Source organism: Rousettus aegyptiacus, unplaced genomic scaffold (genome assembly GCF_014176215.1).
Source record: "Rousettus aegyptiacus isolate mRouAeg1 unplaced genomic scaffold, mRouAeg1.p scaffold_m13_p_8, whole genome shotgun sequence".
In the NCBI taxonomy this organism is placed as follows: Eukaryota; Metazoa; Chordata; class Mammalia; order Chiroptera; family Pteropodidae; genus Rousettus; species Rousettus aegyptiacus.
Window position 1 is genome coordinate 32,487,116 of NW_023416311.1, and position 22,387 is coordinate 32,509,502.

At 41.4% G+C, this 22,387-nt stretch overlaps 1 protein-coding gene across 5 annotated transcripts in view; it reads left to right on the forward strand.

Moving 5' to 3' along the window:
* Window positions 1-22,387, forward strand: part of MARCHF3 (membrane associated ring-CH-type finger 3) — a 131,593-nt gene that overhangs the window by 91,146 nt on the left and 18,060 nt on the right. For all 5 annotated transcript variants that reach the window (XM_016121935.2, XM_036225454.1, XM_016121934.2 and 2 more), the window contains 2 exons: window positions 7,845-8,088; window positions 10,904-11,108. In XM_016121935.2, coding sequence (XP_015977421.1) covers window positions 7,901-8,088; window positions 10,904-11,108 — 393 coding nt within the window. In that variant the 5' untranslated portion in view covers window positions 7,845-7,900. The remainder of the gene's footprint in view (window positions 1-7,844; window positions 8,089-10,903; window positions 11,109-22,387) is intronic.

The window sequence follows — 22,387 nt, forward strand, 5'->3', positions numbered from 1 at the left end:
TTTCATTTTTTTGATGAGTCTGGTTAAAGGTTTATGAATTTTATTTATCTTTTCAAAGAACCAGCTCATGAATTCATTGACTTTTTGTATTGTATTTTAGATTTTATTTTGTTTATTTCCACTTTCATCTTCATTATTTCCTTCCTTCTACTCATTTTGGAATTTGTTTGCTGTTATTTTCTAGGGTTTTTTTAAGTGTAAAGTTAAGATTGTTTATTTGAAGTTTTTCTTATTTCTTGAGATAGGCCCGTATTGCTATGAATTTCCCCCTCAGGACAGCTTTCACTGTGTCCCATAGATTTTGAGTTATTGTGTTTTCATTTTATTTGTCTCAAAGTATCTTGATTTCACCCTTGATCTCTTTATTAATCCATTCATTGTTTAGCAGCATGTTAGTTAGCCTTCATGTGTTTGTGTGTTTTTCCATTTTCTTCTTGTAATTGATTTCTAGTTTCATACCATTGTGGTCAGAGTAGACGCTTGATATGATTTCAGTGTTCTTAAATTTACTGAGATTTTTTTGGTGGCCTATCATGTGATCTACCTTGGAAAATCTTATATGTGCACTCGAAAAAATGCATATTTTGGTGCTTCGAGGTGAAATGCTCTAAAAATATTAATTAAATTCATCTGTTCTAGTATGTCATTCAAGGCTGCTGTTTTCTTGTTGGTTTTCTGTCTAAAATATTTGTCCATTGTTGTCAATGGCTGTTAAAATCCCCTACCATGACTATGACTGTTGATTTCTACCTTTATGTCAGTTAATATCTGCTTTATATATTTAGGTGCTCCTGTGATGGGTGCATAAATGTTTATAAGGGTTATATCCTCTTGTTGGATTGACCCCTTTATCATTATGTAATGTTCTTATTTGTCTCTTATTATAGTTTTTGTTTTATAGTCTATTTTGTCTGATAGGAGTATTGCTACCCCAGCTTTTTTTTCCATTTTTGTTCGCACAAAATATCTTTTTCAATCCGTTTACTTTTAGTCTGTGTGTGTCCTTCGATCTGAAGTGGGTCTCTTGCAGACAGAATATGTATGGGTCTTGTTTTCTTATCTATTCAGCTATTCTATGTCTTTTGACTGGACTATTTAATTAATCTACATTGATTGTGATTATTCATAGATACATAGTTGTTGCCATTTTACTATTCATATTTATGTTCTTCCCCCCCCCTTCTTCTTAAAGAAGTCTCTTTCACATTTCTTCTAATATTGATTTATTGTGATGAACTCCTTTAGTTTTTTCTTGTTTAGGAAGCTCTTTCCTTCCATTCTAAATGATGGCCTTCCTGGGTAGAGTAGTGTTGGTTGTAGGTCCTCTATTTTCATTACTTTGAATATTTTGTGCCAGTCTCTTCTAGCTTGCAAAGTTTCTGTTTAGACATCAGCTGACAGTTTTATGGAAGCTCTCTTGTAAGTAACTAGCTGACATTCTCTTGCTACTTTTAGGATTCTCTTTGTCTTTAATCTTTACTATTTTAATTTGATGTGTCTTGGTGTCACTCTTCTTTGGATTCATCTTGTTTGGGGCTCTCTGCACTTCCTGGACTTATAAGTCCATTTTCTTCACTAAGTTAGGAAAGTTTTCCATCATTATTTCTTCAAATACATTCTCAATCCCTTGTTCTCTCTCTTCTCCTTCTGGTACCCTTATGATGTGAATTTTGTTACACTTAATGTTGTCCCAGAGGTCCCTTAAACTATGCTCATTTATTTTTATTTTTATTTCTTTTTGCTGTTCAGTTGGATGTTTCCTGCTACCTTGTCTTCCGAAGTGCCAATTCAATCCTCTGCTTCGTCTAATTTACTGGTGATTCCTTCTAGTGTGTTTTTCATTTCAGTTACTGTATTCTTCATTTTTAACTGGTTCTCTTTTTTTTTTTTTTTTATGGTTTCTATGTCCTTTTTAATGCTTAGTTCTCCCTAAGTTCCTTGGGCATACTTATAACCAGTGTTTTGAACTCTAAGTTGCTGCCTCCATTTTATTTGGTTCTCGTTCTGGAGTTTTCTCCTGTTCTTTCATCTGGAACATGTTTCCTTGTTTTCTCATTTTGGCTGTCTCTATGTGTTTGTTTCTATGTATCAGTTAGATCTGCTACATCTCCCAGTCTTGGCTGGGAGGCTTATATAGTAAGGCCTCGTGGGGCCCTGTGAAGCAGTACCAGGCACTCCAGTAGTATTACTTGTGTGTATTGTATGTGCCCCCCTGTTGTAATTGAGCCTTGATTGCTGTTGGCACATTAGCGCATGGGATTAACCCTCAGGCTGACTGGCTGTGAGGATTGGTGATGCCCATAGCGTGCAAGCTACTGTGAGGAGGCTGACCCCACAGAGCGGGATTTGCCTCAGCAGGCTTTGGTGCCTGCTGAGACCACCCTCTGGATGTGCTGCTTGTGGTGCTAATCAATAAGTGCTCTATTGTGGTTTGAAGCTGGCCTTTGGATATGTTGGTTCTGAGGCCTCTTGAGAGGGGCTCCCATGCATGCTAAGGTTAGCCACTATCTGTGACTGCCCAGGGCTACCTGGTAAGAGCTACAAAGTGATCCACAGTTGATCGCTGCCTGTCCTGGGCACGGAGGCACGTGGGAGAGGCCACGCTGTGAACTGAGGCTGGCTGCCACCAGTATCAGGCCTGAGGTGGCTCAGCAAAAGGCTCAAGACATCCTGAGGCCTGCTGCTGCCTGTCCATATGGCTCACACTGAGAGAATTTTGGACAATACACAAGGATGAGGCAGGATCTCAGGGAGTAAGTGTGGAGTGAACAGATTTCATCAGGCCAGTGCAGATTTGGATTTGGCCATGTGGGGAAGGCGCAACACAGGAAAGATGGTGCCTACCATAGGCTGCACAGGAGGGCTGAACACCAGGACAATGGCAGCTGTCCCTCCAGCCCTTACCCTGAATCCACATAACTCAATCTTTCCCTATGTGTCTGTGGCACTTCTTGAGCCACTGTCCCTCCATAGGAGCCCGGAGTGAGTGCCTTGGCATGGAAGAGTTTGTTCATGGATGCTTTAAGAGGACACTTGGGTTTCCAGCAACCTTCCATCTCACCAGATGAATGGAATCCCCACTGTTTTTCACAGCCAGATATTGTGGGAGGCTCCTTTCCCCAGCACCAGTGCTCTGGTCTAGGGATCCTAGTGTGGGTCTTGGACCCTTCACTCCTCAGGGGGACATCCACAGCCAAGATATCCCTCCTGATTCTCAACTGCCACATGTGGGTGTGGGGCCAGCTTTTCCTTGCATCTCCGCCTTTCCTACCAGTCTCCACTAGCCTTCTTCTTTATATCGTTAGTTATAGGTCCCCATTGGTAATTTTTATACATGAGATACCATCATTACAGATTCTTCCCACTAATAGCCCTCCTATTTTACATCTAAGAGATTAAAGTTGACTTGGCACTAAAAATATAGTTCTGATAGAAGTAGGCCTGGAAAGGCACTTGGGAGTGGCTTGTGTTTTACTTTCTAGTGTTATTTATTACATGCGAGATTAGCTAAGATAATGGTAGCTGCTATAACAAATAGACCCAAGTATCTCAAACATAATAGCAGTTTTTCATCAAATATCTTTACTAAACATTTTCGTGAAAGAATGAAACCTGTGTTTAGGGATATGAAAAAGGGCTAAGGAGAACAAGAAGTGAGTGTGCAAGGAAGAGATTCCCTTTGTGCTCCCCCTCTGAGAGAGATGGAATGGTACATCATCAGAAATAAAGTGTGATCCAAAAGGTGCAGCATGGTAGAAGTCGACCAGACATGGGAGAAAATAGTTTTAGAGCACAGAAACGAGATGCAGCCCAAGCCAGAAAAAGAGCAGGACTTAAGGTTAATGTAGTAATAAAACGAGGCCTTCTCTGTGCATGGCTAGTTTCAATTTACGAAGCATGTTCACATATATTATTTTAGACCTCACAAACAACCAGATGAGGTGACTCAGGAAGTATTAGTACCCTAATTTCAAATATGCACAAAATCTCAGCCAAGTGTGAGAGACTGGCTTTTTCCCGTAACTGTGACCCCTATTGCGGTTCCAGGAGCTGCTGAGGCAAAAGGGCTGCATAGGTGAGCAATTCATTTGCCTTCCCTCCCCCTCCGTCCTCTGGACGCATCCACATGATGCCACCCATGTTCCCATGGAGATCACTTACCAATGGCAGCTGGTTCAGAAATGCAGCGACAATTATGTACAGCCTGTTCGAGCCCTTACTTTTGTAAAACCTGTACTTTGTCCTTTAAAGGGGTCGCAATTTAACAGTCCTTTTCTATCTTAACAATTGTCTATTCAGTCTTTTATTTATTTAGTCACTCCCTCCTGTTTTATTGTCTCCCTCTCATCTACCTATTCACACTGTGTGAAGCTGAATTTGGCCAGTGCCAAATTATGTTTTATTCTCAGCCTGGGAAAGAAATTACACAAGGTGTCAAGCCTGGTCAACAAAGGACCCATCCTACCAGTGCAATTTGAAGTTTCCTAGCATTGTGTTTTCATCCTGAGAAATGCCAGAAAGCAGTATTCTTGGGTGGACTAGGAAGCAATTTCCTTATTGATAAGAAAATGGTCAAATGGTACTTGAAATTTTGCTGTAAGATCAAGGAAAGACCAGTGCTAGGCTACAAGCCTGCAGCTTAGTTCCTTTCAGCATCCACAACAGCCTGCTGTTTTCCCAGGTGGCTCTGAACTAGACAAGGAAATGCAGCAGGCTGTTTGTTACTGCCCCAGGTGCAATATGCATGCCAATTGGAGCATGCAGCCTGCAAGGCCCACTCCTGCTCAGGCCTGGCTCAAGGCCTCTGGGGCTTCCTTTTTGACCGAGACTGGGGAAAATGTGCTCTCTGCTTTCTTCTTCTACCTAAGTACATGATTAGATCCCCACTTCTGGAGTTAGAACCAACTCAGCCCTTCCTACCATGATCAAAGGGGCTCATGCTCTATGTGATTCCTACCCCCCACCCAATTTTTTAGGAGTGTGGGGACTCATCACAGGTACGCCAGTCCTAGTATCTCAAGGTTATTCTGGTGTGTTCTCCAGTGAGTGCTAGACTGGGGTCTCATTTCAATCAGATCCTAAGTTGTGTTCAGGGTTCTACCGAGATGGCACAAGGCAAAGAACCAGGGCTTACTTGCAGGAAAAGGCAAAGTATGTATTCCTTTATGTCCAACTCAGCGCCTAGCACCCATTGTGAATGGAATAAACTGTTCAGATGGCTAATAATTTCCTCTTGCCTCTGAGGACAGAAGTTAAATTAAGTATATCATCCAGAAGTGAATTTACAGATATCTATAAGATTAAAGGAAACTCCACTTCTAGAATTGTTTTAAGGACATTTTATTGCAGATTTAGGTCATATATTTAGAACTACTTCCTTTGATGAGGATTTAGTCTAAGTTATAAGTGAATGAACTTGGGGACATCATACGCCTGAGTGACAGTCCCTCTACTAATTAGAGTAGCCTAACTACTGGCAACCCTGGTCCCATTTTCTCACTCTGTGCATTCCTTCTCTGCCTCCTTCCAGTTCCATTAAGTGTAGGAAGGGAGGGTTTGGCCCTCTGAGTTGGAAATATGCAAAACCCAAAAATAGACTCTCAAAGTGCACCCAGACATAATGATTCCATGCGGCAAGAAGGTCACTGTGTCTGCTTTTCCTGCCAACACACCCCTGGCTCTTAATCTATGGCTGCCTTGTGAAGCAAGAGAGTTGTGCCAGGAAGTTACACTTTGTGACTGTGAGGCATTATGAGAATTTAAAATCATGTCAATGGGGTTTTATAAGGGCAGGCCAGGGGAGGGGGATTAGACACAGTTTTAGAAGGCAGTTTTTGAACATCCTTTTGTTCTATGGCTTGAGAGCTACTATTACTCAGTTAAAAAAAAAAAAAAAAAAGATATCTGGCTCCAGCTGCAAATTAACAACTCCACCCTGCCAACCCTGCCAAAATTAAAAAGACATCCACCCAAAAAGTGTGCTGTAGGATTATGAGTAAGTTTTATAGTTTTCTTTGTGCTTTTCTGTACTTTCCATAACTTATTGCTTTTGCAATGAAAAAAAAATGCAACAAATCCTATTTAAAAGGAAAAATTATACTAGCTAATTATCTGATTGTGTTCCTTGAATGCTCAGTACCTGGTGGTTGAGAAACCCACCAGAGTTGTGACAATGGCATTGAAGGGACAGCTCTGCCTCTGCCCCACATCAGACCTTGGACCAGGATCTGTGTCTGCAGCCCTCTCCTTGCTGCTAGGTTCCAAAGAGCTCCTGGGAGAGGTCCCTGAGAGGACTCATGGCAGCCACAGAGCACAGAAAACAGCATGCTGGAGTGAGGCCAGCCAGACACCTAAGCAACAAGGAAGGGATTCCATTCTCATTCGTTTGTCTCTTGATGGTCAGGCCTGCTTGACATGTGCTTGTCGGAAGGGACAGTGTCAGCTCAAGTTCATCTGGAAACACTATGTACTCATCCCAAGAACATCCAGTGATGCACATTTTTCTGGAAATTGGGAAGATTCTGTTTTCCAGACCGGCAGGAGTCAAGATAAATAAGTAGACAAATATCTGAGAGAAAACAACCCTTTGAGGAATTCCAGAAATCCCTTCAGGGTTGGGGGCCTGATTTATTTAGACTTGGGACCTTGACCACCCGGACTGGTTAGTGATATGAACTCAGTCTGTCAACCAGTCCTGCCTCTGTCTACTGAGTCCAAGCCATGTTGGACTCAGGAGCTCGAGGTGAGCAAGCCAGGCAGAAACGACCTGTGTGGACTATGAAACTGTGTCATCTCACCTTTAGACATAAATAATTCCTCCTAAAAGTTTCTGTAAAGCCCTCTATTCCTTACACATCACATGCAGACCTAGTATTGAATACATTGAGGTTCATCACTTCAGTGGGCCTGACTACTTTGAACTTGAGGTCGAGTTCAAGACCACACCACACAAGTTGGAAACAGAATTTCTAGCAGTCTACGTGATAGACTATATGTCAGGGAGGCAAGACCCTTGTTAAAAATGGATTATGTTTAATATGCAGTAAAGATCTCTTTTATCAGTTCCTTCCATTCTCCTATGTGTCCCCTTATGACAATGCAGTGTCCCTGGATTTTAGGTAATACATAAAGAGACAAAACTCAGTAATAGTGTATTTATTGTAATGACTACTAGGAAAAAAATGTAACAAGCTCATCAAACTCATCGTTTCATGAATAATTTTAAGACAAAGCTAAAAAAGGTTAAGTTTTTAAAGGAAGTTAATTTTCAAGACAGATTAAGTAGATAATTGTATCATGGGACACAAATATGGCAAAGATCAGAAAGTTGGTTCATTAATTGGATGATTCGTGTTTGGCAAATATCCTACAAGGTGCTACTTGGCCAGATTTGTTTTGATTTTTTTCTTTCTTTCTCATTTATAAAATAAAATCTCGATGTCTCAGAATGAAGTTGCATGGAGAATAAATTACAAGAAAAAGTAGTTGCAACCAGTAGTAATAACTTTTAAAGAGTATCAACACAGATGTATTGCTTCTCTGGTACAGAGCAGGAGAACTGGCTTCAGAGCCATCAATCCCTCCCCTCTCCAAGAGCAGTGATCCTAAATGTTTATGTACACTGGCATGCTCACTGTCTTGTTCATAACCACGTCTGCTGTTTCTTGTGGGCTCTGTGTGTGTGCGCGCATGCATGCATATTAAATGGTAACAAGATAATGGGCCACGGCAAGGCTGCCCCTGTTATCTATATTAAATAATGACATGATGATGTGGATAGCCTTTCATTCTTCATTTCCTATTAACCACCTTGCCCAAGTAAACTGTTTTTTGATCTCTCTTAGATGGAAATCCTGTATGAATGTGGGAGCCATTAGCAAAGTAATTGCTGTCTGTTACCATGACAACCAGCCGCTGCAGTCACCTGCCCGAAGTGCTGCCAGACTGCACCAGCTCAGCTGCACCCGTGGTGAAGACCGTGGAGGACTGTGGCAGCCTAGTGAATGGGCAGCCACAGTATGTCATGCAAGTTTCGGCCAAGGACGGGCAGCTGCTGTCGACAGTAGTGCGGACTCTTGCCACCCAGAGGTAGTACCACAATTTAAATGAAAATAAATGAATGTGTAATTGATCCGAAGGACTCTTGTCAGATGGAAAATGCTGAAGGGAATGTAATTAGTGCTCAGGTCTTTGTGTCAAGTGAGAGGAGGTACTGGTGAGAAAAAAGACCACACAAGTTCTGTCATTGCCGTTTCTATAGCAATAGGATATAAAGCTAAAATTTATGTTGTCTAGTTTTCCACTTAAATTCACACTTGCAAAGAGCCAGGCAGGAGAGGATCCCACAAGACACAGGGTCACTTGCTTTACATTTGTTATTTTGACGTTGCTACAGTAATTACACTCCTTGTCTCCAGGCACTAACAAAGGTAAACCTTTGTTAGAAGAGAATGCAGGAGGCGCCTGATTTCAGGTGACTGAGCTGAAGTGGGCAAAACTTCTGAAGTGACATTCCTGGTGTTCGTGCCAACCAGCACTGCCTGATAGGAGCACTGACCAAGGCCACTTCCTGGATGAGTCTTCTCTGGCACATTCCCCCTTGCGGGCCTCTTCTATTGCTCCCTCCTTTGCTCTTCATGGGCCCCCACCCATGATCTTTCATGCACATCCTGCACTATTAAAACCCCTACAGCTTGTCTCCCCAAAGCAAAGCTAAAGGCTTTCAACAGCTGGAGATGGCTTATGGAGGCCAGCACTTTGTCCCTGGAGGGCTCCTCTTGTGCCATTGCTGCCCAGTGGCAGATTGAGAGCTATAGGCTGCTGTGCCAGTAGGTACTCCTTGCCTTTCTTTCAAAATAGGTAAGTGGGACTTTGACCTAACACATGAATGTAACATGCAAATCAACACTGGGTTTGTCTCCTGATATCAGTACTAACACTTTCAACCCCCAAATTTGGGTCAGTCATTCACACCTTGACCACATACTTTGGTCTGAGCAATTCAGCCAACCCCTCTGGTGCAGAAACAGGTCCACAGATCTGAACATGTGCCTGCAGCAGGATGACTAGTGGACCACAGCATTTCTGCTGCCCCTAGCCTAGACTTGGTGGCCACCAGACACAGACACACACCGTGCATGTTGTAAATGTTGTCCACGTACTTTCAATTTGTGCTACTATTGCAAACGCAAGAAATGGGGGGCGGGGATCAATATATATTTGTCCACCTCTTGAAAAACTCCTAACAATTGGTTAGGACTCAGAATACAATGAGGCGGTGAGCATCATTGCTCATCTGTGAACTGAAACAGATAACTGATATACACCTGTCACCCTTGCAGCCATCAAACACCTCATTTGATCAGGAAGAGCAAGCAGGTTGCAGAGCTCAAATGACTGAAACTTGTGAGCCAATGTGTGTGTGTGTGTGTCTGTCAGGCATTTTTACATTCTACCACATAGTAATGTAAACTAGAAGGTTTTAGAATTTTACATGCGTTTAGCTCAATGCAAATGAAGGAGGCAAGGAATAATGAGGAAAAAGTCAACTCTTTAAACTCTCTTTCCTTCCCCTGAGCATGACTGGGTCTTTGGGGCAAGTGAGAAGGAGATCCTTTCCTCTTTTAATCCCCTTTTAGACTTTGCACATTCCCAGCATCATCCCCAGACAGGCCTGTGGGAAACAGCAGTATTACCATATGGACCAAAGATGGTGTTAGATGATGGGCATGAGCCTGAGTCACTGTCATCTTTGGGGAATGGGAAGAGGCAGGGGAGGGCAGGTAAAGAGGTTGGCATGTACAGTGATGACATATTTTAAAATCTAATGCCCAATAAAGGAAAGCTCAAGCAATATAAGAACACATTGATCAGAAAGAAATAGTCCTCTCACAGAACACAGTATCAATTGAGAAGTAAGGTCATGCCAGTTTGACTCTTCCATTGATCACTGACTTATGTGATGAGGGCCATGCTGTTCCATTTTCCATGACCTGAATTTTTCTACAAGAGAAAATATTTAGCATTAACTAGGCATTTATTGCATGCCGGTCCCTATTCTAAGCTTCCAATCTGGATAATCTTTTTCATCTTTGCAGTCACCATATGAAAGGTACCATTCTTTGTGTCCATTTTAGAGATGAGAAAAATAAAGTGCAGAGAGATGACATTACTTGCCCCAGATTAGCCAACTAGTAAGCAGCAGAGCTGACATTCGAGCCCAGACAGCGGGACCCGAGAGCCTGCCTCATGGACCACTGCATTTGGTGCCTTCACAAAATGTGCAGGGGTGGCTTTTGCAAATTAAAGGCAGAGCTCTAGATGGAGCCTACCTGGGTAGGACATACTCATTATTCACTTTCAGCTTAGTGTCCTTAGTATCCCAAAGAGCATCCTAGGAAAGCTCAAAGGGCTGACCTGCCACTCAGCTTTGTGCCGTGGCTCAGACTGCACTTCTGTGTGGCAGCTCAGGGCTGGCTGTCAGTTCACTTACCTCTTCTCATGTTCCCACCCTATTGAAAGAAGAAATGAAAGGAACTTCGGGGTGTTCAAAAGTGTCCTGGCCAAATTCAAAAGACACAGTTTGTCTAGAAATGTCTAAAATGATGTCATTTTAAAACAATTTATTTTCTTAATGGCGAGGGATGGTTTTTATTTTTTGATTGGTAGTTTGCATGAACTACATCTATATCCAACGCAAAAAATAACATATTGCTCGTTTTCACTCACTGTTAGCCCCAGGCCACCCCCTATTTCTTTGTATTGGCAAATGCAAGTGTAGACACAGGGTTTTAAAGCAGGTATCTATTCTGAGCAGCTGCCACTGGGATACAGAGTCAGAGGACCATCTGCATGCAGTGGTTTCTAGCCCAGTGACCAGCAGGTGCCCCTCCTTCTCTTACAGCCCCTTCAATGACCGGCCAATGTGCAGGATCTGCCATGAGGGCAGCAGCCAAGAGGACTTGCTCTCTCCATGTGAATGTACGGGGACCTTGGGGACAATTCATCGGAGCTGCCTGGAGCACTGGCTGTCGTCCTCAAACACCAGCTACTGTGAACTCTGCCACTTCAGGTTTGCAGTCGAGCGCAAACCGAGGCCGTTAGTGGAGGTCAGTAATTGGGGCATGTCCTGAAAATTTAGCTCTAATGAGCAAATGAGGTCTGCTTTCATGTCCAGATCACACACCCTGTGCAGCTTCACTGAAGCACAGTAACAGCTCTGTGTGAAAGTATGGGTGTGAGAGTGTGCATGTGTGTGCACACCCACATGTGCATGTGTGTGCATGGCACAGATAGAGACAGATCACTAGCTCACTCAGGATCCAAAAGTAGAAAGGTGACCTCCCCAAGGTGGAGACAAGACAGTAGAAGAAATCAGGTAAGGAGAAAAGAGAAGCTTAGAGACTCGATCTCCATTTCTCTATCCCTGTGAAGTGGAGCAAACAAATCGCTTTTCTCTTTGCACATTGTCTGCCCATCTTGAAGCAACAGATAAACGGGCATTTGGGTTGCAAATTCTGAGAGATCTGTATGAAAAATCTATAGCTGCATAGTGGTTTGAATAGTTCCATGACCTTTGGTAAGTTACTTCACCTCTTGGAGTTACTATGAGGTTAAATGAATTAATATTTATAAAGCACTTAGAAGAATACTAGGCACATATGCAAGTGTTTGAATAAAAAAAAAATCTCTCCTAGGAAATTATACGCTAGTTTTTGTTTTTCAGCTAATAACCTACTATTAGAATCTCTTTTCTGAAAAGGTGGTGTTGTCAACCAGGTCATTAAAATGGCAGGACATTCATTCTCTTTTATGTTTTAGGAGCCACATGATTCTTCTTTAGACCCAGGGTCTGGTCTTGTATTAGCTGGGGGAGTTGTAAAATATCATTAGACAATTTTTGCCCTCTCTCCTACCCTCAATTTCTACTAGTCAATTAAAAATTGATTTTGGCAACAATAAATATTCTAATACATTATGAGCCAGAGCTAATTCAATGAGACACAAGACATTGTGCCTGTAATCCAGAGCTTCTGGTAACCCCCTTTTCTAAGAGCTGACCCAGCGAAACTTCGGCATTGAACAAAAGCTAGAACTCAAGAAGCCCTTCTTGGAGACTATTTAAAACAGTGTGGTAGTGCCTCGGCACTTAAGGCTCTGGAGAGCTCTGTATATATATATATATATTCACTTGGATTTGACCTTGAGAATTTAATCAGGACCCATTACTGGGGCCTGTTTTAGCTCTGACTTGCTTGCCAAATGGCACAAAACTTATTTGACTTGCCCCAATAAATTCTATGCTTTTTTTAAGACTCTGGATCAAGTGACCTCTTACTTTAGCCATCTTGCTGCCTGACAACCACTTTCAGAAACTGATATTTATAGAGTACCCACCAGGGATTTGGCTCTGTGCCACATTCACTGGGATTTACACGTCAGAAGCCCTCTGCAGAGGGGGAAACCTAATTAATAAACAAAGGAGATGAAGATCTCTGACGCCCAATGGCAAAAGTTAAAAAGAAGCCGATTTCTCCTTTCTAGAAACTTTTTGGAACTTCTCCGAGTTGATAAGTTAGCTTCCTCGGGAAAGCTGGCTTCCCAGTGTAGGAAAACCGTACTTTAAATGGGCCTCATCCAGTGGTCTTCCTTACTAGTATCTCCCCGGTAAAGGAGACTTTTGTTTTCGTTTGGTAAAAATTCCAGTGTATATGTGCGTAATATATATAACAAAGGAGGGTGTGTGTAAATTGTGTGTTTGTGTGTCTCTGCACATGCACACACCTTAATTTTTCTCAGATTATACCCACATGTTGTATCACCTACTGAACCTTTTGACTCTGAGAGTGGGAAACATGTACCCACACACAGACATTTCTTCAGAGTTTCCTATGTCAGGCCACAGACAGACTCCAGGATCTTAGGCAACTGTCATTAAACAAGGAAACAAGGCAAATGACCTTGAGAATGTGTGAGGTGCTTTGCAAGATTTAGGGCTTCACCTACAAAACCTTAACCCAAACCGTCGCTGGTGGTGAAATTTTCATTGCACAAATGGAATGTGACATTTTTCAGAGTTAATGATGATTGAACAGGTTGAAAGTGAAAGGCAAACCTTCTCAAGCTGGGGGAGGCCAGCCGTTTGATCATCCCGTGGCAAGAAATGAACTTGCTGTTTGACCACAAGCAGTAAAAAGAAGTTGTCTTCGGTTTCTCAGCGGGAGGACAAATGAGAAACAGGTGCAGGGAGATTTTTAAACAGATGACATTACTAATTGACTTTTCTCCTCTTACCAAAGAGAGGGTTTATTCAGTGAGCATTGCTTCTCAATACATTTACCTCCAGATAAATATGAATCTTTTTAATAAATCAGCAAAACCTGCCAGTTTGGGTTCAGCATTAGGAACATGGTTACTTTATTTCTCATTTTCATTCTTTTGATTGCTTTAAGCATTACTTTATTTACCAGTTGGATCTGCCTTCTCATTAAAGCAAGAAAATTCCATAACGTTTAATTTCAAAATCAATGTTGTAATAACAGCTCCTGTTGCTAGAGGAAGAGGATGAAAAAGTCATTTATAAATTTTATTTGTCAGCAACCAGACATTAATATTGGTCAGAATTACTTTAACACTTCAGATTCCCACTCTTCAGTAATTCTCTTACTTATTCATTCAACATAGCCCTTCATCTTCCTTGACACCACTGCTCTGAAGACACTTCCCCCTTCACTGCCTTTCCTGCATTCTCAGCAACCAGCAGTTGGGTGTTTACTTTTAACGGGTCAGGAACCCAGAGCTGGCGGCTATCTATGGACTGCTACATAAAGTCTTTTCTCCCCCTCTCCACAAAAGGTGCATTTCTATTCATAATAGCCAAATCAATGGACTGGTTTTTATTAACACCTCCAAACTGAGTACCACCTCACCTCTTTACCACTGACCATCTGGGTGGGGTGGCTCAGTTTCTCTGAGCTGCAGTATGCAGGACCTTCAGTCTCTGTAAGGCTAAAGGTCCAAGGCTAAAGTTCTTGTACAAAAACTTGCATTCTACACTTAAAATGACCCATTTAATGGTATGCAATTTATACCTCAATAAGTTGATTTTGTGCACACGTCTGTCTGTCTCTATACCTACCTACCTACTTACCTGCCTATCTACATAACCAGACTACATCTTTTAGTCTCTTTTGGTAAGTTCATTGCCAATTTTATACCCTAAATATTTTCTTATCGCTAAGTAAGCCGGTAAAGCTAGAGCTAGTTTCAACCCAAGAGCTACATGGGGATCATCCGGTTTATTCAGATCTGCGTGAATTTCCTCAATAGCCTAGCTAATATAAATTTCACAAGGTCTCCATCCAATCAGGTAAAGCTTGAAAGGAAAACACTCCAACTGTACATAGCAAGAAGGAAGAGCAGATATAACACACACATACGTTTCATATCTATACAGCTAACATGTCTCTCATGAAAGCTACATATTTGTCATTGATGATGGAAAATCCAGTAGCAATTTGTGAGATGAATCATTCCCAAGAATGATTCCCGGTAGAATGCAGTAAACAGACATCCACTAACCCATAAAAAGATTCCCTGAATGACCAACCTGGTGGTCTTATAATCTCCTTCCTGCTCATTCCTAGTTTTCCTCATTTTCAAGTTGAACTCTGATGTCATTCCTTTATAAGGGCAAAATACAGCAAATCAATAAAAAGACCATGAGTTTTTCCCCAAAATTATGCACCTTGACTCCTGCCTGTTGCTATAATTGCATATCTGATTGAGCAGTTTGCCAAGGAACCCCTTCTTACTATGTGCAAATAGCGTGCTTGCAACATCAGATTCTGGTGATAAGAGTATCTGCCACTCGCTTTCCTAAGACATGTATCAGTAACACTCAGCCTTGCCCAGAAAACTCATGAAGTAATAGGTCGGCTCAACAATGCCGTGATTAAAATGACACAACCAGGAAATGGCAGAGATATGGAGGAAAGGTTTCCCGGGATCTGATCTTCCCCTAATCAGGCAGACGTGGTGATTTTTCACAGAGGGAGTGATTAGGTTTCCGTATTCCTATTTCCTTTACACAAACCCCGCTGATTGATAAGAATTGTATGAACAATTTAAAAACTGTTCCCTGTGAGTCAGAGGTTTAGCTAGATTCAAACTGAGAGTGTTTTCGGACATATCAGTTACTCATAATCATGAGATGTAAGGCTAGGCAGATGAGAATTAAGGATTTTTTTCAAACTTTTTATTTATGATTATTTTTGTAAGTCACTGGAGGAAAATGATTTTAAAGTGTGCCCTGGATTCGGTGTAATCTGCTGCTACACAACAGGGAGCAGAGTTGAACTGCTGTGGAGAAACTACTTTGTACCTTGGCGCTTGCTATTTAATAGATTTAAGACTTCACTTAACCCCCCCAATATGTACATACCACATGTAGGTGGGGACATTGCACAACTCTTATTGTACTGAGTTTTGTTTTGTTTTGTTTTGATTTAATATATTTATTTAAGTAAAAACCTGAGCTTTTGGTTTTCGAGTATTCGTTTTTATCAGCAAACCCTTGTACCATTCAGGTAATTCGGAAATGACACCATAGGGGATATAAACTGATTCAAGGAGTTTCCCAGGCATTTGAGGCTGCCTGTTCCTGTCCTCGAAGGAAAGCAGGCAAGCTCCCTGCCTCATTCCAACTCGTGAGTGCAAACCAGTGAGTAAGGTGGCTAGACCATTGTCGTAGCATGTGATAGGCAATCAAGAAGCATTTATTCACTAAATAAATGGATGAACGGAGACCCTCCCCTCCCCTAATTGCAAGCCATATATCATATTTTTGGTCTATGGTTGTAAATCTAAGAAACTGACCCTTTGCCCTTACAGTTTAAAACAACTCAGTTGCACAAGGGCTTTTATAATACAAACTAGCATCACTGCTTTGAGCAAGACAGCAAATGCGACAATTCTCACCAATTCTTTCTCCCTCCCAGTCATACGTCCTCACTTGGGTTTTAAGGAATGACAGGTGGCAGGAGCCCTTTACACACTGTAAGCAGTGAAGAGAAAATGTGCGCTTCAGGGCTTGGCAGGAAAGGCTGGCCGGGTTAGAGAAGTGTGGTAGAGGGTGGGGCGAATCGAACTGAATCAGAAAGATTCAGGCCCAGCTAGCATTTGTCAAGCTTTGAGGAATTCAAGTACTGTGCAAGCAAACTCTTCACCACAGTCTTGGGGGAGAAAAATCATATCACCCATAGACAGATGAAGAAACAAATTTATATTGGTGATGTTAAGTCAAGATTTTTCAGCAAGAAAAAGAATGTCTCCTGTCCCTAAATTCATTCCTGTCTCCTGCCTCATCTTATGTCCTGGAGAGACAAAATAGAAGAGAAGGCCATACCCCAGCAGCTGTGAAACAGAATGTGGGAGGGATCTGGTTGAGTCCACCAGGAGTCCCCACTCTCATGTCCCCCATGGAGTGCCACCTCCTGAGCTCAAGGGCAGGTGGGCACAAGTTCTTCCCACTCTGCCACCCAGGCCTTCTTAGACCCTTCCTTTCCAGCTCCAGCCACCTGAGGCAACTCCCCCACCTGATCCGGGCAAGGCTAAAGCCTCAAAAAGAGTAAGGAGCCGTAAGTGAAAGACGAGGGAAATGTCAAGTACCAGACGGGGGATGTGTGAGGGACTTTGCATCTATCCTTTTTTTTTTTTTTTTTTTTCTGGATAACAAGACAAAGGTGCTCTCACTGAGTGAATTCTTTGCCGGTGAGTTTTTCAAGCAGGGCTTAACATCATGACACTGGCAGCAGGGGGCCTTGGATTCCTGTCCCTGCCACCCACGACCTACAGTGAGAAACTGAACAAGTTATTTCTCCTCTTTATGCATCAGTTTCCTCACCGGTAAAGGCAGAACTCACCAACTGACAAGTTCATTCTTGCACACTGGTGTACTGTATTGAATGAACACACACACACACACACACACACACACACACACACACACACACACATAGTGCGGTTAGGTGGGACATGCTCTCCCCAGTTACCCCAGGCCTTGCCTTTTGCTCACACCCACCCAGCCCCGTTCACCCTCTTGTATTTCCTGCCTGCCATTCACATTTGAGATTCCAGAACTGGGTAATATCCCCAACCTTTAAAAGAGTTCTCTAATACTTTGTGCATTCCATCAGTATTTTTCTTTCGAGGTAATATAAACTGAAACTAACAATCTCCCTCCTATTGTCGCCACATTATAAGCGAGCCGAAATGGCTAGTTCACAATCACAAGGTTGAGAAACCACTAAGAGATAGTGCACTAGCATGGACAGTGGTAGGAATAACAACTATTCAAATACCTCGCACTTGCAGTATACCTCGGTGTTGGCCAGGCATGTCTTTGACCTCTGGTAAGGTCTCTGAGCAGGGCACCAGCCTCCCAGTGGACTTATGTCACCATCTTTTCTGCCAGCCGTTGAGACGACATGCCCGATGACCAAAATCCAGCATTGCTTGATCCTGCAGTTGTTCAGGCTTGAATTTTTCTCTTGGTTTTGGTGGCTAATTTGGCAGTTGCTTCATTACTTAAAGCTTAGTTATAAAGAAGTTGTTTTAAGGTATCTATTAAATTCACAGCTTGCTTCATTAAAAATCACTTCATTAAAAAAGCAAGCCAACCGAAGTGTTCACATGGCCGTGCCAGATGGAAGTGAGCTAACTGCTTGATGCCTGTGTTTTTAGCCGATCCACTACTGGTAAAGGATTAATTTGGAGGGAAAATCCAGTCCCTTGCATAAAAAGAATTACATGACCAGATTCTATTATTTTAAATTGTATTGATACTTGCAGTGAACTTGGGTTGAAACAAAAATTAGAATCCATGTTCTTGAGAGGACCTTTTTCAGCCCTGTAGCTGCTGGTACCCAGATGCAAAACACCGAGAATTGTTTCATAGAACTTTTTTATTTTAATTATTGTGTTTTTTAAATACAGAGGAGGACAAAAAATAATATAGCAAACAGATGTGTATCCACCACCTAGAATAACAAATGTTAGCATTTTGTGAGCAACTTAATCTTTTAAAGGACAAACCTCTTAGGGGGTGAGGGGCAGAGAGAAGAAAGGTCTATAGTCTTTACTAATTCATCTCAGGTGCTTTCAAATATAGGAAAAAAATTCAGCCAGATTTTTCTTAAGCACATCTGGGCCAACAATAAAAGGAAGTAAACAAAATGAGACAAATAATCCTGAAAGATTCTGGAACCTTTGAGCTAATTCCAAATGTGAGAATAAATAGTACAACTAGTGTTGGCACCAAGGGGTCCACTGCTTGGAAAGGAAACAATACGAAGTCATTATACGGGAGTTTGGGGCAGGGTGTGGGCGTGAGGGTGTTCCTGGGCAGCTGGCACGAGAGCTTTGTAAAGAGAAGTCTGACAGGGGAGCAGCGAAATGTCACTGAATGAATGATGACAACTGCTAAGCATCTTCCTCCTAAATCCAACCAAGATAACAAAGCATTGCTAGCTCCCAGGAGCTGCCCCGTGTAGGTACGAGGCACTGGGCGGGACTGAAGGGACACGTAAGCTGCAGAAGCCCCGTGCAGATTTCAGATACAGTGATAAAATATGCATAAAACTCCCTGCTGAGGGCTTCCTCCAGCCCTTCTCTTGCCTCTTCAGTTTTAAGTGTCAACAACTAACACTTTTAACTCCAAAGAAAGAATCCACGTTTTTATACAGATAATGGTGTGGAATATTGTGAGCCGTACATGATTATGGTTAAATGCTGCCTAATGGACAATTGTATTCCAATGAGCAAAGTAGAGAAGTAGCCTCAGTTAGACAGTGGGAGACCAGTGGTCATTTATTCACTGAATAATACCCTGCTACGCTCGTTTGTGTTCAGAACTTCGTTTTATAGAAAAGGCACAGATCTGGACATGCCACTCCAATCCAGTGGCATTAATTTCACTTTAAGTTCATCTGATTTTATCCTTAAGATGTTCACACCCCAAAGTTTTTTCTTCTGAAATTATTTACCCATTTCCTAGGCAAAGGGAAAATATTACATGCTATATGCTTTATATAACCATCTTATTTCAATGTCCTGAGTATCCCTATAATGGATATTATCCCATTTTATAGATAAAGAAGCTGAGACTCTGAGCCTTTAAGTCATTCTTCAGAGATCTTAAATACTTCCAGCCACAAGGCTAATAAATGCAGACGGCAAAAGAAGAATCCAGGTCTCCCGGTTCCATAGTCCAAGCTCTTTCCACCACACCTGGATTCTTCCTTTCTGACTCAGAAGTATATTCTGTCGCTTGCTCATTGACACGAACATGTGCAAGCACACGCAGAACTGAGGGCTTCTTTACCAACAGCCAGCCTTTCTAAGGGACTAGATGTACTTCAGAAAGAGGAGAATGAAAAAAAAATGTCGATTAAAGCCCTGATTGCCTCTTAATGTTGAATTCCTTTGTTTGATTCAGAGCTGTTACTGGGGAGAGAGGGCTATCTCGGTGGAACACAGAAGACTTTTAGGGCAGAGAACCTACCTATTCTGTACAATACTATAATGTTGGGTATGTGTCATATATATTAGTCCAAACCCATAGAATGTACAGCAAGTAAAACCTATCGTAAACTGTGGACTTTGGGGACTTTGGGTAATAATGACATGTCAGTATAGGTTCATCAGTTGTAACAAATGTGCCACCATGGCGGGGGATGTTGCTGATGAGGGAGGCTATATGCACATGGGGAGGTAGGGGATATATGGGAACTCTGTATTTTTCACTCGGTTTAGCTATGGACCAAAAACTGCTCTGAAAAATAAAGTCAACAACAACAACTCGAGCTGTGCCAGACAGAGTGCTGGGATAGTGGAATGGCATTTCTTCTCTGTGCCTCTTTATACCCTAGTCTAGTTGAGAAATGGCACTCAGGTACACCACTCTATCAGAAGCCAGAAAAGGCATTCTTAGTTGCCAAGGGACTTTATATACCCTTTCCTTTTTTCTTCTTATCCAATTACTCTTTCTCTGCATTTGGGTCTTCATTTTACTGGTTTCTTCTGAGATTTCTCCTAAGGGAGAGATGTTATTAGAAAGCCTGGTGAACTCGGTATTGTTAAGAGCCTTTTCCCTCCTTTCATGAGCGGTTGTGAAAGTTAATCACTCATAATATGGTTATACACCCTTGTGAAGTAAATTTCTTCCAAAACTGTCATCTAGGTAATTCAGATTGATAAAACTGGTTTTACAACTCATGAAGGAAAACACTAGTTTTTCTCTTGAATTATATGTGTAATTGCCTCAGTTCTCTGCTGCACTTTTTTTGTGATAGGTGCAGCAGATTTAGGGAAGATAAGAAAGACCCCTGTGGGGTCTTGTGGCTTTGATTTCCTCCATCTTTCGCTGAATGTATGTTTCTATGCTATGCCTCATCACTGCTCGCCTTCATTCTTGAAGAGATAGGGACTCTGTGAGATTGTCCGAGATAAAACTGTTTCTTTGCAAACCATTATTACAGAGTTAGAGGGGGTAGATTTACACTGTGATGGATATGTGAGAAGCAAATTATATTTTTGCTAGTATAACATGAAAGAGAAAAAAAAATTCTTTGAAGCTTTTAGTTTGGAATACTGAAAACCAGGTTTTAATTCTTAGGTGTGCCACTTAAGAAAATGTATAAAGATTTGTTTGTGAAGATGGAGGTCAAATTAAAAGAAGAAAACGAAATATTTTCTACACATCATTTTATCACTGCTTCACCTCAAGCAATGCTACTAGAAAGTCAGAATAAATTGCGAGGTTCAAAATCTGTTAAGGCTCTGAAGGAAATGGCTAATATAGCACATGTGAAGTACTGGCAAGTAGGAGCAGCAGGAAGTTGCGAAATAGAATCTACAGGCATTTAAGGCCTTATATCTGGGAAGAATCAGTAAAAGCAAAACTTAGGAGATGAAGGGAAAATAGTCTCTATCCTAGAAAATAATGCAGCAACCCTTCTGCCTCCAAAGGCTTGCTCTTTGCCTTAACGCTGGTAGATGATGGGAGACACAGCATGAGAAATGGAAGTAATAAAATGACTCAAATATTTTTCTAAACACTGGCTCATCTGCCTAAAATCAATGACTTTAATGCAGAACCCAGAATTCACTTATTTATCAAAATATACATGTTTTTAGCTGTTTATAAGACTTACTAACAGATACATATCTGAAAAATAACCCTATTAGCTGAAGATGTGGCAAGGTGAAAGGAAATACCTACAAACAAGAATTTATGCGAGATGGAAGGATTTTTTAGGGAAATCTAAAGGACATTTCAATTTATTTTCACCAAGTGGGTTTTCCAGTCTCAGATTTTTAAAACAGCTTTGTTGAGATAAAATTTATATACCATACATTTGACCTATGTGAAGTGTACAATTCATTGACAGTATATTCATAACATTGTATGACCATCGCCACTGTCAATTTTAGAACATTTTCATCACCCTAAAATGAAACCTCACACACTTCAACCAGACCTCACTTGCTAGTCCTCCCATCCCCCACTCCTGCCCCTTTCCCCAGCCCTAGGCAACCAATAATCTATTTTATATCTCTATGGATTTACCTATTCTGAACATTTCCTATAAACAGAACCCTTCAGTATGTGGTCCTTTGTGACTGACTTCCTTCACTTACCATACTGTTTGCAACGTCTAGCCTCAGATTTTATAGAAAATGTATCTTAACCTTCCTTACTGTCATTTTATTTTTGATTCCTTCTCAACTTCCTATTTACCTAAATATACTGCTACTATTAGTTATCATTTGCTGAGTTTTTACCCAGTGCCACTGTTCTAGGCACTTTACTGTCCTGCCGTTTGTATGTATAATTCCCTCCATTTTAGAAATGAGGAAACTGATACAGAGAGGTCAGTGATTCCCCCACCTCTTAAAGTTTTGCCTTTTTCTTATCACGATTTATGTAATGAAACCCAGTTCATTTTTTTACTTTTTTGTTGTATGGAAATCAGTCGTACATTGATTTTTTTTTCATATTGTCTGAATTTTTGCCACCTTTGCTCAGTAAGAATCCTTTTCTTCCTTTAATTCAGTTAATTTAATTTGATCGCTTTTTAATTCTGATGCCCTACAACTATACAATTATTTTTTTAGTAACACTTTTGTGCTCTAGGTTAAATTTTTTAAATCGGGGTCTATAGAGAAATGGTAGATTCTCAGAAGGCAATGAAATCCTACTTCCCATGTTTTTAAATTCATCAAACCTCAGAAAGGAGGGCCGCACCAAGGAGTGTCTTAAGATAATTTAGAGAAATGCTCTAGAACAGTGCTTCTTTCCCTCAGATATGCTTGAGAATCTGATAAA